At 42.0% G+C, this 16,595-nt stretch overlaps 1 protein-coding gene across 3 annotated transcripts in view; it reads left to right on the forward strand.

Moving 5' to 3' along the window:
• Positions 1-493: 493 nt before the first annotated feature.
• The window catches only part of STAT4 (signal transducer and activator of transcription 4), a 41,924-nt gene continuing 25,822 nt past the window's right edge, over positions 494-16,595 (forward strand). For all 3 annotated transcript variants that reach the window (XM_054830318.1, XM_054830319.1, XM_054830320.1), the window contains exons 1-3: positions 494-574; positions 3,122-3,250; positions 4,785-4,929. In XM_054830318.1, coding sequence (XP_054686293.1) covers positions 3,123-3,250; positions 4,785-4,929 — 273 coding nt within the window. In that variant the 5' untranslated portion in view covers positions 494-574; position 3,122. The remainder of the gene's footprint in view (positions 575-3,121; positions 3,251-4,784; positions 4,930-16,595) is intronic.

Genomic DNA, 16,595 nt, shown 5'->3' on the forward strand with positions numbered 1-16,595 from the left:
TACCTGAATGAGGAATGCCGCAGGAAGCCACAGCGCATGCTCTTTCCATGCTCTACCACCAAACTCCTGGAAGGGCTACCCTTTGCCTTCTAACGGGGGCTCATTACAGCAGGAGCGGGGTGGTGGGTATGTGCACAGGGAAGCTGCTGGCTCCATGCCCCTCAGCCCAGCAGCAGCCTGGCTCCCCAGGGGCGATGGTCCCCAGCACGGCGGGCCCCACAGTACAAATTAGAAAGGGTTTAGTGCTTTTTAAGCCTCCTGAAGGCTAACAGCCTCCTTCCTCCTCGACGCTTCTAGATAATTGCCGTGACTCCGGTGTCTCTGACGCCCGCCCCGCACGTCTCACAGCCCCTGAGACGCGGCTGTACCGAGTCCCCGGCGGGCCCGACGTTTCTTTGTGGGCTTGCGAGCGCTCGGTAGATCGCGGAGCCCTCCGCCGAACCCGGCTGACGCACAGGAAGGCCGCTGCCGGCGGGGCCGGGGGCGGGCGCGCCATAAAGCGGGCGGCGGGGGCCGGGCGGGCAGGAGGGAGCCGCCGCCGGCAGCAGGGCTCGGCCGGGACCCGCTGGCGCAGGCAAGTGGGGAGCCCCGGGGGAGCGGGGGGGCGCGGGGGGCCGGGGCCGGGGCCGTACCCGTACCCGTACCCCCGCCGGCGGGATGGAGCGCGGGCGCCCGGCTCTTGTCGCGGCCAGGCGTTGGGAAAGGCGAAGCGGTCCTCGGGCGGAGGGACGAGAGGAAATTCACGTAACGTTTAGCATAGCGGGTACCCTTAGGGAGAGACTCGCAGGCAAAACCAGCAGCATTTAAGCGAGCGCTTGGCCACGGAAAAAGCGGGACGTGAAGCAGCAGCGCTCTCGCAACTAACCACATCTTACTGCTGGCTCCGACATGGCACCCCTTTCTGCTGGCCGCCTTCAGGGGCCATCCAGAGCAGACCACAACTCTCTGAGCTCTTTAACTTGTGGTGCAACCCCTTACGCGCAAAGGGAAGACGGATGCCAGGCTGTATTGTACCGAGGGTGTTACAAAAATCCCGTTACAGACCGTACCCATGTGCCGTGCAAGGGCTTATGCACGTGAGCATCCCTGCACGCTGCGCAGAGGGCCCGAGGGGCTACGGCCGGGGCAAAAGCTTGCCTTGTTGTCATCTAAGGAAAAAAGAAAGACAAGTTTTCTTACTAATCTCTTTAGGAGATCATAATCACCAGAATTCACTGGAAAATGCAATAAAAACTCCCACTGAAAGTGAACAGGCTTGCAAATATTTTTTTTTTTCCCTATGGACATTATTAATGCATCACGATTTGGCTCCTTGTATGTATCTCAAAATAAGGTCTGTGATTCTTTGGAACTATCAGCATAGCAACACAGTGAAACACTCCTATGTGTTACTCCTTCTCAGCAATTTAAAGAAACAAAGTAAATGTTTAAGGCAATATATTTTTTTTCCTCTCTGAACGGGAGTAATAAAGAGAAGGGAAATGTCGCTGGGCGCATTTCCACTGACGTTATACAGCATCCTTCATACCACACGCAGAATTATCCCATCCAGCCTTTGTTAAGGAGAAACTAAAACTGTCACTTTTACTTTTGCATAAATAAGTACTCAGGACTCTGTTACATCTTGAGATAATTCATCTCCTTTTTTTTTCCCTCTGACTTAAGAAAATGCAAAATGAAAGACCACAGCATTAAAACTATGATGTATTCTCTACTTCAAACTGTTGACATTCTGAAACTATGATTCAGAATAGGAGATAGAAAAGCTGTTTGTAAAAAGGTCAACTTCCTATAAAAATGTCACTTTTGATGAAATCTCATCTTTTTTTCAGGAAAAATTTCTATCAAAAATGTTCTAACAGTTGTAATATGTTGACCTACTGCAGTGCCATCTGCAGTCCATGGCTGGATTTTCTGGAGCTTGTTAACACCAACAAACAAACCTAAGGAAAGGGATGATGGCCTCTGGTACGGGATCAGGGTGTGGGCAGAGCCCGCTCGAGGACGGAAATCCCAGGGCACAGGCCCTAGGACATCCCTCTTCTCTGCTCATCCACCATGGTCTGTTCTCAACCCTACCACTGACTTTTTACACCCACATGCCACATCGAGAATTATAGCCTGGCATAGCCTGCCCTAAGGCAATGTTTTATCTTTAGTCTTTCCTGCACTGAAAAAAGTCACAATGAAAATGGTGTTTTCACTAGTGGGATTAATGAAGATGTTATGCATCCCTAGAGTGCAGGTATCAGAAAGGTAATGTTCTCCTAAACGGAGAGAGTGTCACTCAGGCTGAGATGCCTATGTGGAGAGCCTGCTCACCCAAAGCAATCTCTTTAGGCCATGGAGAGGAGCAGGTGTTAATTCAGCCCACCTAAAATCTGGAATAACCAACCTTCTAACTCCAGTAACTCAATAAACAGCCAAAACTTACTTGGGATAGTTAATTCAGTAAGAATTTCAGAGCCTGTCATTAGGTGATGCTACTCTTGCTTGTCTTACAGTTTTCATGTGACTTTATGCTTCCCAATCTTTTTTTCTTTCTGTAACATCAAATCTCAGGATTCTATGGCAATTAAAAATGGAAAAGTTGCACTAGATAAACAACGCAGGTTGTAAAACAAACAGAAGATATGTGGCTCTAGGAATAGCACAATAACATACAACCATTATGGCTTTAGGAAAAGTTTGAGTGGTATGAATTCACTAAGAGGAGAACAAACTTGTTGCTTTCTACTACTTTTTCATAAGCACAGTTTCACCTGGATTTGAAGAATACAATCCTAAGCTACTCCTCTTGATGAGAGATGCTGTGTAAATCTCCCTGTTTTATAAGCATCATACAATACCCCAAAATATTTGCATTAAGGAAGGAAATTGGCAGAGGGGCCCATTCAAGTGTATAAGCTAAACTTCTTTTAATGGTCATACTCATGTTTTTCCCCTCTTCCCTTTAACTGACTAACTTTAGTCAAGTACCATCTGTTTTGAGAAGCAGAATAAACAGCAACATTAAAGTACATAATAAGAACTGCAATGAAAATAAGTGATTTATGCACTCTGGATTATTAATTCACATTCACCTTTCAATGGCAAACACGTTTGTTCTTTTCTTTTGCAGTATGTCCCAATGGAGTCAAGTTCAACAACTGGAAATAAAGTTTTTGGAGCAGGTAGACCAGTTCTATGATGATAACTTCCCCATGGAAATCCGGCACCTACTAGCACAATGGATAGAAAGCCAAGATTGGTAGGATTAAATTTATTCCCTCTCATATGATTTCAGTCATGAACAATTCTTTCATTATCTGGCAGATTTTAGGGTGCTCATTTGTGAACTGTGCAGGCAGCTGCACTCCAAGAACAGTATTCCACTAGTTATGCATTTAGCCCGTTGAACTGTCAAAGTTTAAATTTAAGGAATGGCTGGAGGTGAGGTTTCATTTGAACTTATTCCTAAACAAAATCCAATAAAAATGGTCTAGCAAATTAATGGTATTACAGGTTTTTCATAGGGAAAAAAAAATGCAAGTTAGTTTTCAATGGAAATGTTATACATTTATCTCTTGCAACATAGAATTATTCACTTGTCCAAAATAGCACTTAAAGCTGGATATATAATTTTGGGGAACAAGCCAGCTATTTGCAGGAACTGTTCTCTAGAAGGTGAATTTATGCACAAATTTGGATCAAATTCACTGGATAATTATCTTAAGAAAACTCAGAACTAAATGCCAGAAAAAAAAGTTTGTATTAGTCATACCGGAAAGAGACATGTCAATTTTTCAAGCTAAATCCACAAGACTACTGGAGCACTATTGAAAAAAAAAAAAAAATCTCCTAAGGTATATAATCTTTCCTTACAGTTTAGAGCTCAGTATTTATGGGGCTGTAGGAAGATGGGAAACATTAAAATCTACTTTTTGTCAGATTTAGCAGGCATATCTCAAACAGGCATTTGCCATTTGAGGGGCAAGGAGAGAGAATATCCCAAGGGCAAGGATGCCATGCAGTCCCCAGTCTATCTTCCTTGCTAATGTTATTGCCCTTCACGTACCAAGCTGTTCCATAAACAGCAGAACCAGTTCAGCCTGTTCTTGAGTGTGTTTGTGTCCTTTGTCCCCTACGTACCCTTCACCAGCAGCTTCAGAGTCTTCCTGTATCTCCAAATAGTTTGGCCGGGCGAAGGCTCATCTGGTGCCTGGTGTGAAGATACATATCTGCTGACTGGCCATCTGGCTGTTGCCTCCCGCAGCAAGTTATTACTGCCATTTTCCTCAGTGGAGGCACTAATTTGGATTCCTCTCTTCTACCAACCTGCCAGTTTTCTGTGAAATTTGTAAGAACATACTATCTTTTGGACTTTGAGCCCACTGTCAACTTTGTCTGAAACTGGGCAGCAAATCCAGAAATTATATCTGTGTGACTGAGTGAGAGGGACAGTATGCATAAGCCTTGTTCCCTCTGGGAAGTGGGCTAAAAATATTTAAATATTCACTGGACCAGAGACTACAAAACCCTGGTTGTTTCCCCTCTGGCTGACTCCATAGCCTGTGCTAAGAACATCCTCGCCCTGTCTTTATAGCTGCGTATCTGCGTGAATATAAATAAAAGGATCATAAAATCAATTATTCACAAACCTCTAACTATATGCAAGTCACCATACATTTAAAGCCTTTTTTTGCTGCCTAAATTTCTGAATGGATTATATTTTTCTGTACAGAGAGATTGACACTTCTTACAACATTTTTAACATGCGTGGTTCTCATTCATTGATTCTTTAGGGAGGCTGCATCCAACAATGAAGCAATGGCAACCATCCTTCTACAGAATCTGCTAATACAAGTGGATGAACAGCTGGACCGGGTTTCACAGGAGAAGAATCTTCTCTTGATACACAACCTGAAAAGAATCAGGAAGCTGCTGCAGGTAGGTCATTCCTTCAGATGACAAATTACACATTCTTACTGGTTTCTAAAGGTAATGCCCAACCTCTGCTGAACACAGTTTGTTCCCGTGCACAGCTCAGAGCTGTCCTGGTCGCTATAGGCTCCAAGCAGCTATGGGAAGACCAAGCCTTCAACAAAGATAATTCAAAATAATAATTCCACTGTCTTACTTCGTGGAACAATAATTCACATTTTAATGTACCTGCTCAGATACAAGTGCTGTGACCTCTTAGCTCTGTGTGTATCTGTGTCTCGGCTCTTCAAAAGAAGACTGTATAGTGCTTATGGATGTTCATGTTTATTACAAGCGTAATTACCACCTTTCAGACACATACAGATATTTAACTATGATTAGTTGTGGTTATCTGAGGAATAAAAATGCATATTTTGGGCTTAATGCAGCACCCTGAAAAAGGAACCCCAGTAAATCATTAGCACGTTTGCTATTCTATGCTTAGCTGGGATTATTTGTTATGAATGGCTTAAAGGATTTTCCGTTAGGCGTCTGCAAAATGATATTTATTTTGACTGGCTGAACGTTTCTCTAATAATTGTTTATCTAAGGCAAAGATTCTCAGAGTTCCACTTCATTAGTCACCTACTTCCTGACATCTATCTCTCTTCTGCATAAAACAGATAGGCATCTGATTTTAATGAAAGTTTGGGGGTTTTTCTCTTCTTTGATGGTGTTTTCCATAAGTACTTAAATGACAATTACATTGCTTGCAAAACATTTTCTTTATTTGATATACACACACACACACACACACACAGAGGTCTGGAAAATCTTAGCATGACCTTGCCAATTATTTTGTGGCTGTGTGTCTTTCTATTCTTTATCCCTAATGGTGGCCTCTTAAAAACGTGACAGTATTTCCATTGCTACCACTTTTTCCTCCGGTGTTATGCAAGCAGTCTCATGTAACTGGAAACTAAAGTTGCTTTTTATTTCTTTTCTAGTTTGTGTAGCAGCACTATCCATAATTTCAGTACTGCTCAAACAGCAAATTTACTTAACTGCTTTTGGAGTTAACTACAGAAAGGTTAATCCTGTTATGCCTGTCATGGTCTTGGCACACTTTACCACAGTAGGGCTGAGACAGAGCTGTAGCACCTTACTAAAGGTATTGTCCCACAGTGGCATACACATGGAAGGAGCATTCCAGGGTAGTGAAAAAAGCAGTTGCATTGCTGTATTCCTGGCTTAAAAGATTGTGCATTTATGATTGTAGCATCACGAAGCGCACATGCAGGAGGACTGGTATCTGTTTACTTACAGGCTCTACAAAATTAAAGTCTCTTGCTGTTCCTTCTCTTCACACCATTTATTTTATTCTAATTTTTTTACCAAAACTTGAAGTAGCAGCTCTGCATGCTCTGTGAAATTTAGCGTACCGAGACAAGTGATCAGGCCTTGGGCACACACATGAATTTATGTAATAGCCAGTGTGAAAATGGCCAGAATGAAAACCATTTCCTCTAAGTCCTGGCATGTTTGCAAATTATATTATGATGTGCTTCCTGAAGAGCACAAAGCAAAGGAGGCTTGCTCCAGGAAAAGCAGGAGGAGGAGAGTTTTAAGTGATTTCTGATCAAGTGGTTTCTCAGGTGGCAAGGATCTGAGTCATGATTCCAGAAGAAGCCAAAACTCTCAGGTGTCCCCATTACAACTGTCCAGTGAGGTTACGGTCACCATATACTAGTTACAGCAGCAGCAGAGCCAGCACCAGAGCTGGTCTTTTCCAACAGCGAAGGTCCGTGTGGGGTAGCCTAACTCGTCGTGCTGGAATTATACCACTTATTAAAAAGGATCTCAGTCTTGAGATTTGCAATAAAATGTTTCCAGCTGAGCAAAAAAAAAAATACAACAGCTCTCTCCATTGCTAATAATGTTGGCCTTTCTCCATTATATAAAGGCAGGAGATAACCTGTATTTTGATAAAAAGGTACTCGTTCCATTTCAAAATACACATGCAAACCACCAGATACTGAACAGCACTTTCACTGTTAGAGCTTTTCGTGATTCCTTATGACCTTTAGCACTATCACCCACAGTCTATTCTGATTTCAAAAATAATTTTGATAGGCTGGAGCAGGACAGACTCTTGCAATGGGTGGTAGTGGTGGTATTATTATTATTTTGGATAAGGCAAATAACTTAAACTAGGTCTTAAGAAATCTGTGTCACAAGTATTTTGGATTTTTGTGTGAAATATTATGTTACAACTTCTAATTTTTAGAACATAGGTGACAAATGCATTTTCAGCCAAAGTACGGACTGCATGTCCTACAGAGCTGCACAGGCAGTCTCCTGAGCTTCAGCTGCTAACATTATTTCTTTATTGGTTAGGTAAGTACATCAGGAAAAAAAATGGTATAGTAGTTGTAATCAGCTGACATCCTATCCTTGTTATTAACTGTCAAGTATTGTTAATGGACTATGAACTGTACATGACACATACTGTACGTGGACAGTATCTGCTGTAATGTCCTTCAATTTGAGTATGCAAATTATGTAATTATGGGTCTAATTTTTTTTAATGCATCACTGATTGTATTTTCTTGCTGAATATATAAGAAGTTTGGAACTGGGCATTTGGCTCCCCACCCACAAGCTGGATGCACTTGCAGGTACCTAACTCTTGCAGTGTGAGCTAGTTTGTGACAGTTTCATGAGACAACACCAGAAAAAGGTGACTGATGTACACAGGACAGTGCCAAGGTCCCTTTCATCCCAATGTGCCACCTAGAGAAAGGGAAACTGGAAGGGTACGCCATAGAACTAGCGCGATTTTTCACTGACTTTGATGGAGGAAAGATTGGGTTCCTAAATAGGAGAGGAAGCTGCATTTGTAAACATCTTTTCATTTCTGGTGACTCTGCGAACAATGTTGGTTTGACTTTCTCTGAAGGTTAGTTACCATGAGCCCACCTTTATCTCTGCTTTGCTCTCTAGCGCAAGCACTTCTTTGAAATTTCACAGTTCACTCCTCTTCCTTCCCCTCTACACCACACACACAGACGTACAGACACACGGACAGCGTGCACAAACACACACAAAGCTGCTCAACTTCAATACAGGACCTGAGTGCAAAGTTTGTTCATCATGTTGAGCCAAATTGTGTTACAGAATTAAGGAATACTTGTCAAACCAGGTAATGCTGGAAGCTAGCATTTTTCACTAAGTATGCAGACTAGTACGTTGAGCTATAGTATAGGTTCCTAAATACTATGATGATAGTAATAATAAAATAATTAGAGGACACACAAAAGCCATTCAAGAGCAACTTGCAGTTCTTGACAAAAGGCAAAATGAGGGACTAATGTTTAATTAGAAATACAACTAGATCATTAATGAAGAGCAGCCTTAGAAGAGGAAGCAATGCACACTTCACAAATGGCTTGTGCAGCTGTTCGCTAGACAGCAAAGGACTCGTTAGGATCAAGATTCCTGGTGCTGTTACTGAATCTAGAGAGAATTATGCCTACAAGTTACCAGCACCACAGCCAAGCGCACCCCATCTGAAAAATCTCCCTAGGATTCATTTTTGCTAAAAAGTGGAGAAAATGTTCTATTCTGAGCTTCACCTGAAACATCTTAGTTGCTCCATGAAAATAACGATGGAAGTAGTGGAAGAAGTGAGAACTTGCCTGCTTCGTACTTGCAGTGCAAAGCTTTGGGCAATCTTAGGTGTCGTGAAGGGCAAAGAGTAGAAGGCTGAGCAGGAGGATGGCTCTGCCTGGCATCCTTGCTGTTAGGCCACAGGCACCATCCCTATTCTCTCACCGTAACAGAAATAACTATGGAATGTGGCATTTCTGCTTAGACTGTTGACATTTCCAAAATTATCTTGAGGCAAAAAGAAACATTGACCAGGAAACATGCAATTTGACAAACTTATAAGCACTTGAAAAAGTGCTGAGAAGCTTAGCTAAGCAGCTGAGGTTACTGCTAGCTCTCAGTAATTTGCTTCTTTATCTATTTCTTGCTTTCATTGAAACATTGCTTCCTGATATTAATCTGGTATAAATGCATATATTATATTAAAATCAGGCTCAGTGGTTTAGGTTAAAATCCTTCATATTTACTTCTTGCATTATTATTACTTGTCTAGTCAGTAAATTGGATTCATTTTTACAGCAGAGCAGCCTTTTGTTGCTGTGGTCTTCGGTGGGAGACAGCACAGCACAGTCATTCGCTAAGGTTAAATTCTCTGTCCATCTTCTGACAGAACTCCTGTTCCCCCCAGCAGCTGCTCTGGAAAGGGATGAGGAGAGAAAATGTTTGGAGGCAGCGAGGGGAAAGAGGGGGCTGGAAACTACGTCTGTGGTTCTTTCTCCTGCTTAAAACCTAGATGGAGAAAAGCAAAGCAGGTTAGTCACAAGGAGATGGTTTGTGCTGCTGCCATGACAACAAGATGTAAAGGGCAGATGTTAAGCTCAGAAGAGCTGCCTATCACTTCTAGGAACTAAACTGCAGATGCAACAGTCTACACAACCTTAGCCCATGAACAATTACCTCTTAGTTTTCAGAAGGAATGTTTTTAAATGACAGCATACCTGCCCCTGATGTAAGCTCCAGTGCAATACAGGAGTAGATTTAGCACACAAAGACTACTGGTGAAATACAGAGACACTCACGTGAGGCAGGCACTGTCCATGTGCCTGACTCGGGTGCCAAAATCTTTGGTTAGGGGAGAGCAGCTGGGCGGCAGTACACCGGGGAGCCTCGGCATAGCCTGGGAATCAGCGATGGCACTGTACCCCAGCGTCCCACCGCTCCATTTCGGAATGGTGCTGGCAGACAATTGCCTGTGGATCTCCGAGTACTCCAGGGATGTTATTCCCTGCTCCAGCTCCAAGCTGGGAAGTCGGAGCACTCAGCAGGTACCCGGATGCAGCCTGGCCCATGCGTGGGCTCAGGTGAGCTCCCAGGAAGCGAAGAGCCGCTGGCTGTGCTGCGCGCTGTGGTGGGTGCACGACGACTACATCAGGAAAAGGCAGAAATTCCCAGAATCATCCTACTCGTCACTGAAGCTCTCATTTAAGCTCTAGTCTCAGAATAACTTTTGAAAGCTATCCCTTCTCATTAATGGCAACATGCATCTGTGTCACATCACTGTTTACGGTATTCAGGGGAAAATCTGATTACATAAATCTTCCTTTGTAAAAGTGAAATAACAGAGTTCAGGAATAGGAAGAAGGGCTGCTCTGCTCATTTACCATTGAAGCCTGAGTTAATGAGTATACTGTGTGCTCTGGGGAACGATTTGCTGTAAACGATGTATATTCATGATACTGATTTAATACTCGCAGCAGATTCTCAGGTATTGGTGAACTTTACCCACTCACCAGCCCTGCTAGAGCCCAAGATGAGGGGAGGGCAGGCAGGGGGGATTCTGCGTGAACGAGCAGGTCTGTGCACACACCATCGACACCTTGGGGTGTGCCTGCAGAGGCAGAGGTCAGGCAAGATCACCAGATTTGCCAATTCACACCAAGCAATTATACCCAAACGAGCTTTTTGGAAGCACTATGGTTATACTATGAAGTTGGGAAATAATACTTTAGTTATATTTCTTCCTCTTACACAGCCCTACTTTTTTATGGAAAGATCTGGAATAGCATCTGAAAGTATCTTCTGTCAGCCTAATCAACATCAATTAACATTATGGCATGTCTTTCCATATAAAATTCACCTTGTTTCCACGTAGTACAAATAGCACCTTACTTTACATGATGCTGCTTTCAACAGTAACACAGAAGTGTGTTCCTGATTCTGTTTCAGGTTCTCAGTTATACTGCACAGCCTGTTTCCATCTGTAATGGGAACTGAACATCTTTGTGCTTCTCCAGATAGAACTAAAGTGAACATATGAAGTTTTTTATTTTAGGTCAGGTGACTGTTTACGCAAGTCACTGGTACCAGAAAGGTACGTGCATGAGGGATCCTAAGATTATTTATTTCAGTGCATCAAAGAAAATGGGCAAAATAGCATTAGATCTGAAATAGGACATTCCAGTTGGTACTTAACAAACAATTCTAATAAACACTGTGCTGAGAAACAGTTGCGAAGAATGGAAACATAGCCATTGATGTTTAAGTTGCAGTTTCCTGTTAAAGCTTACAACAGGGTGAGAATGGAACAAAATAGAGAAAGTTTCTAATACACCACAGAAGATCCATTTCAAAATGTTATTTACACGTATTTAGTCCTCACGTAACCTGCCACGTCAACAAAGCAACAAATTATAGTAGAAAATGTGCTTTAAACCAACGTGCCCTGCTGTCTAATACAATTCAGATCGGTTTTTCATATTAGCATCTTGCCCCCAGTGAGTTTTCCAGTTCAACCATTAAAGCTGTTTACAGAAAAGTTGGCTTACAAATGGGGAACCCCACACAGAAGTCTGTATGCTAAAGCAGCTAGCTGTCTGCTGTTAGCGATCGCTGGCTGGTGACTGCACATCAGCTAAGAAAGATTTTTAAAAATGCTGGACACCAGACCAAAAAAAGGTTACTTCTAATAAGTAAAATATTTTGAGTTCCTAGTTATTATTTGAAGAATGCAACTAACAATTTAGAAACATTTCAGTTTTGTTTTGTAGAAGGAATAAGAGTTAGCTTACAAACAGAAGTAACAAAAACCAAGGAAACAAATGAAGCAACCTCGTGTGGGCTTTGTTCATTCTGGAGTACTAAGGGCCCAGTTGCAGTCAAACATCTGCCTGAGAGATTAGTTTATAATATTCAGGTCTTTGTGTCCAGAAGATGGAGGGAAAAAAATAAAGAAAAAAAAAAAAGTCCTCTCTCTTCCACTGTTCTACCTTTTTTTTTTTTCATAGGGAACACTGTACTTTTATTTGTTCTGAAATAAATCTCATTTAAATAAGAAGCATCACTACATTATTCATCTCCCGTAGCATCACAGCTCTACTGCCTGATGATGAGACCTACAGCCGTATATTTTCTGTAGCTATATCTCACCCTACCTGCCTAGAAATCTCTGTTTCTATAGACCACCCCTTGACCAGTTTTAGTGTCTATTGGGAGGGACTCAGCAGTGGAATTTGGGGGCAAACTGCAGAATGGAAAATAAGATCTGTCTTTACAGCATATTCGCTGTGCTTTGATAGCTTTGCCTATTGCAATTTGGTTGCACATGCCCTTAGAAAAAAAAAAAGTTAAAAAAATCTATGATATTTTGGAAGTTATGCATTATACAATATGAGAAAAGCAGAATTACAACATTGCACAATTATGTATTAAGGACTACCCACACAGCATAGGCGTTGTCCAAAACAGTGAGTTTGCCTTTAAGTTTTCTCATGTATTTTGAGAGGGGGAAGGGGAAATCTAAAAATAAAAGTCTAACAAGAGCAGTCTAAATAGATAGTGTCACAGGTACTTCCTCTTAAAGTCCTAGATAAAACAGAGCCTTCTTTCTATTAGAGAAAGATATTTTGGTAAGAATGCTGCCTGTTTATACACAGGCTTTCAAAAACCTCCCAAGCACTTTACCTATATGAGGGTACCACCAGGTCTGACTCTTTCTTTGTATTCTAGTACTGTCCTCATTAGACTTTCTGCCTGGATGCATAAACAAAGGTAGAAAACAAATCAGGGCAAAATGTTGTTTGTCATATTTGAAGGTGAAAATGGGAAATAAGTGTGGATGGTTATGCCTTCCCACCCACGTGTTTCTTTGAGATACATAACTATACCAAAGTTTGTTATGTTTTAAAAATAAACATATACAAAAGGTTTTTTAATTGCATGAAAGATGCCAAATATCAGACTTAGTAAAATAAGTATATCACAAGTGAGCAACAGGGAAGGAAGTGTATCTTTGCTTGACTTTGTAATCCTGTTTCCTATCTCTCTGCGTCCCACCTCCCTTCCATTAGCCTCTCTAAATACTCATTCACCTTCAACAAGTACATCAACAGTCATACTAGTTAATGGTTCCATGCCTCCAGTAAAGCTCTTGTGTACAATTAAAAGGCTCAAGCAGGGTTTTTCTAGCAGAATGAAGAAAAAAAAAATACAGCTGATTTTTTTGATAGTTAAAAACAAAAAAAGGGGAAGAAAAAAAAAGAGAAAAGCAGGGGAAAAATCAACCAAATTCTGAAACATGTTTTTCAGAATTCGAAAGCACTAAAACCTATTCAAGTCCTTTTTAGGTCACCTTGCAAACCAGGAGATAACCAGGTGAACCCCTGCCTGGCTTTCTAAGGGTTGCACAGCACATCCTTCTACGTGACAAGTAGAGACCACCAGTCATTAATACCCGATCCTCTACGCTAATCGCTGAAAACAGACTCGGGATACTCAAGCAGCGCATGTACAGTATTCGTTTGTAGAAGCGCACTACAGAGAGACCTCTGACGCATGAAAAGAAAGCTGGCCAGTGTGACTGTGGCTGGGAGTGATCCACTTTGTGATGGAGCTGCCCACAGGAAAACAAGCTAAATTTTGGAAAATTAAAAAAATGGGAAGAAGAGTGAGAGAATTAATCTCTGTTGTAGATTTCTTCATTAGTCTCAGGAAAAGCAGTAAGTTTCAGATACTAAAATTGACAGTCGTTTGTTCTTTTTAAAAGCACATTTTTAAAGAGTCATAATACGCATTTTAACGTTTCTCCATGATCTTACAACTTACAGAATCAAATCTTGCATTTCCCCAGCCACTGTTTCATGCATCTTAACATATCCCAAACAGTTCCAGCTGTTTTAAAATTTGGCTAAAGGGTCTAAACTCTGCACACCAAAATGTCTAAATTGTTTTTGCAGAAATGCCTCTTTGTGTTTGTTCATGATCTAGTAAGATACTATGACAATAGATGTCTCTGAAGTCAAGAGAGTGCATGCTGGGCATGCAGCAAGGTTTTCTCCTGAGGAAATTTCATCAGCATTCAGAGAAAATTTTCACCTGTTCAGAATGAAAGTTTAATTTCCCCTGTTTGCTTAAATTTAGCATCATGCTGGTAGTTATTGTGAAGAATCCAGTCCAAACAAGATCATTTGTTGTAAATCATGATGTGGAAGACCTCATAAAAATGGAAGAGTGGAGAAAGAAAATTTCTAACAACAGAATTACAGTAAAGTTAGCAGATAAGACTAACTTTTCCATTTGAAATTTCAGATGGAAAGTGAATCCTCAATTTCTCTTTGTTGGTATTTATCAAAAGACAATTATAAGTTTTCTCTACAAATATCGAAACTTGATAATACAATTTTGCATAACTACGGAATCCACACCCTTCCTCCTTTCCTGGCTGCCAATACTCATGTCACACTAAGTTAGGATTCCCCATGTCAAGCCTTTTTTTGGTTAAATTTCCTTTATTTTCCAACTTTTACTACTCTTTCAATGATAGGAAATCATTTTCAGTTAGTCATTCAGAGGCCAAAGTCATCGTGCACAAATTCTGCCCTCAACCAAAGACAAAATGGAAGTGCAGAGCAGCAAGAGTTGGCAGTAGACAGATAATAAGGGAACACCAAGCGGTGCGTTCTGAAGTGTAATTACCTCTGAGATGTATGAAACATGGAGAGAAAAAATTCAGTGTTACTGCTTTGACGGAGTCAAACACATTGGTTATTGTGACTTTTCGTAATTGTTATTTAATAAGTTACAATTGTTGAGATATTTGATGCTACAACTTATTGACTATTTATCAATTTATTACTGTTGAGTTGCCATCAATCTGCTAGATTACTCCAAAAGAGCCTGTCGATACAGCATATATTGTACAAATACAGCCGTTCTGGGAGAGAGAGCTCAAGGCCGAGACAAGGGGATGCCCTCTCAGGCTGGGGCACGCAGCTCAGCTCCGTGCCAGCTGTCCAGCACATCTGTCTGTCGGAAAGGCAAGACCCGACCCTGGCCTTCGATCGCAAGTGTTCGTACTGCAGATCCACCGCTACTCCAGCTCTTATCTGAGGGGCTGCAGCTCGGGGAGGGCAGGCGGCAGTTCTCCATCGACCTGCTGGGTGTCTGCTCGCACTGAAGCAAGTGGGGTTGAACAGGCACCAGCATGGGAATTGCTATGGGCACAGCTTACTACCACAGCTTTACCAGTTAGAGAAGAAAGAACTAAAAAAAAAAAAAGGAAAAAAGAGGAGAAAAAAAAAGAGGAGAAAAAAAAGAGGAGAAAAAAAAGAGGAGAAAAAAAAGAGGAGAAAAAAGAGGAGAAAAAAAGACAAAAGTGACGTTCCACTTCATCTGTTGATTCAGATGGTTTTCTCTTAATGAAACAAAGAAAAAGAGAGAGAGAAAGAGGTTTTTAAAACTTCTTTGCATATGAATAGTATCTAGAAATGCTAGGAAAGTCCCTAATACCTGGCATTTTTTGTGGGGGATTTTAAAACATCCCACTCTCAGAACATTATTTTTTTTTTACGTGCCTCTTCTACATAAATACATTTTCCAGCTCCAAGAGAGGATTTTTCTTTCTTCTTGACTTTGTTAAATAGCTTTTGACTCCTTTTTGTCACAGGGCAAAGTCTAAAGGCAACCATCAACCCTTAGAGTCCTCGAATTCTGTTGGGCAGCGGTAAGCTGGGACTAAAAACTCCTCAAGCTTTGTAGCTTCAGATAGCCTGCAGATACCAACGTGTGGTATGGTCCTCATATACCGGCCATCTATGCGGAAAGTGGGACCCTGTTTTACTAGCAAAAAAATAACACCAACAAGCAGAAATTAACAGACGTTAACTGAGGAATTAATGTGCACATCAGTGGATTTACACCAGTCACAGATTTCTCACCACAGTTTCATCCCAAGCCTTATTAAGAACTGGACTTTGTTTCCCTCTAATCAAGGTGCAGATAGATGGGACGGGCTTAGCGATACAACCCACTGCAGCTGAAACAAGGCAGGCCTGTTCGCCCCTCTCCTGACTTCACGGGCGCTAGCCCTTAACAGCAAACTCATCCTTTGCTGAGCAGTTTCGGTCCACCAAAGAGCAGAAAGCCTGTTCAGCAAAAAAGCGCGAGTGGTTTCCATCCCTGTTAGCAACTTGGATTGGCTCACTAACGAGCGAGACAGGCACCGGGCTGGCACGGGACAGGGCTGGCACTGCACAGCCAGGAGCAGGACCCCTCTTTGCAGCAATTGACTTACTCTGGCTGTTGCTGTTGGATCCTACCATTACCTTACTTCGTCATGAAGCTCCGCTCTTCATCTTTTGCAGGAAGATCGTAGCCATTTCCCACATTCCCTTCCCAAAGTTACATCCCGACGCTATACAGAGACAGCTTGGGAATACACTGGATAAAGGGGACTACGGATATATTCCTGGACCTGAGGTTCAGTTGTGCTCAAGGAAGCGCGCAGTGAGAACACGATTACTACCTTTACAGCCAAGGGCATCAGAAGCTGGCAGGGAGAAGCGAGTAAGGGCAGATCTTTGGCACTGGAAATCAGCGGTGTACCCCGAATGTTAAATCCCCCCCTCACTGCCCAGCAAGGAGCAGGCAGGCAGGGAGTGCTTAGTGCTTCACCTGAGACCTAGTGTGCCCTGCAGTAGTATTACTCACCGCTTCTTTTTTCTATCAGATGTGTTCACACCCTTGTTTCTAATACAGTAATTGTTATGAGATATCAAAGGAAAATACAGCATCAATTTAGGAATGTATAA

The sequence above is a fragment of the Grus americana genome, chromosome 6, assembly GCF_028858705.1.
Source record: "Grus americana isolate bGruAme1 chromosome 6, bGruAme1.mat, whole genome shotgun sequence".
NCBI classification, from domain to species: Eukaryota; Metazoa; Chordata; class Aves; order Gruiformes; family Gruidae; genus Grus; species Grus americana.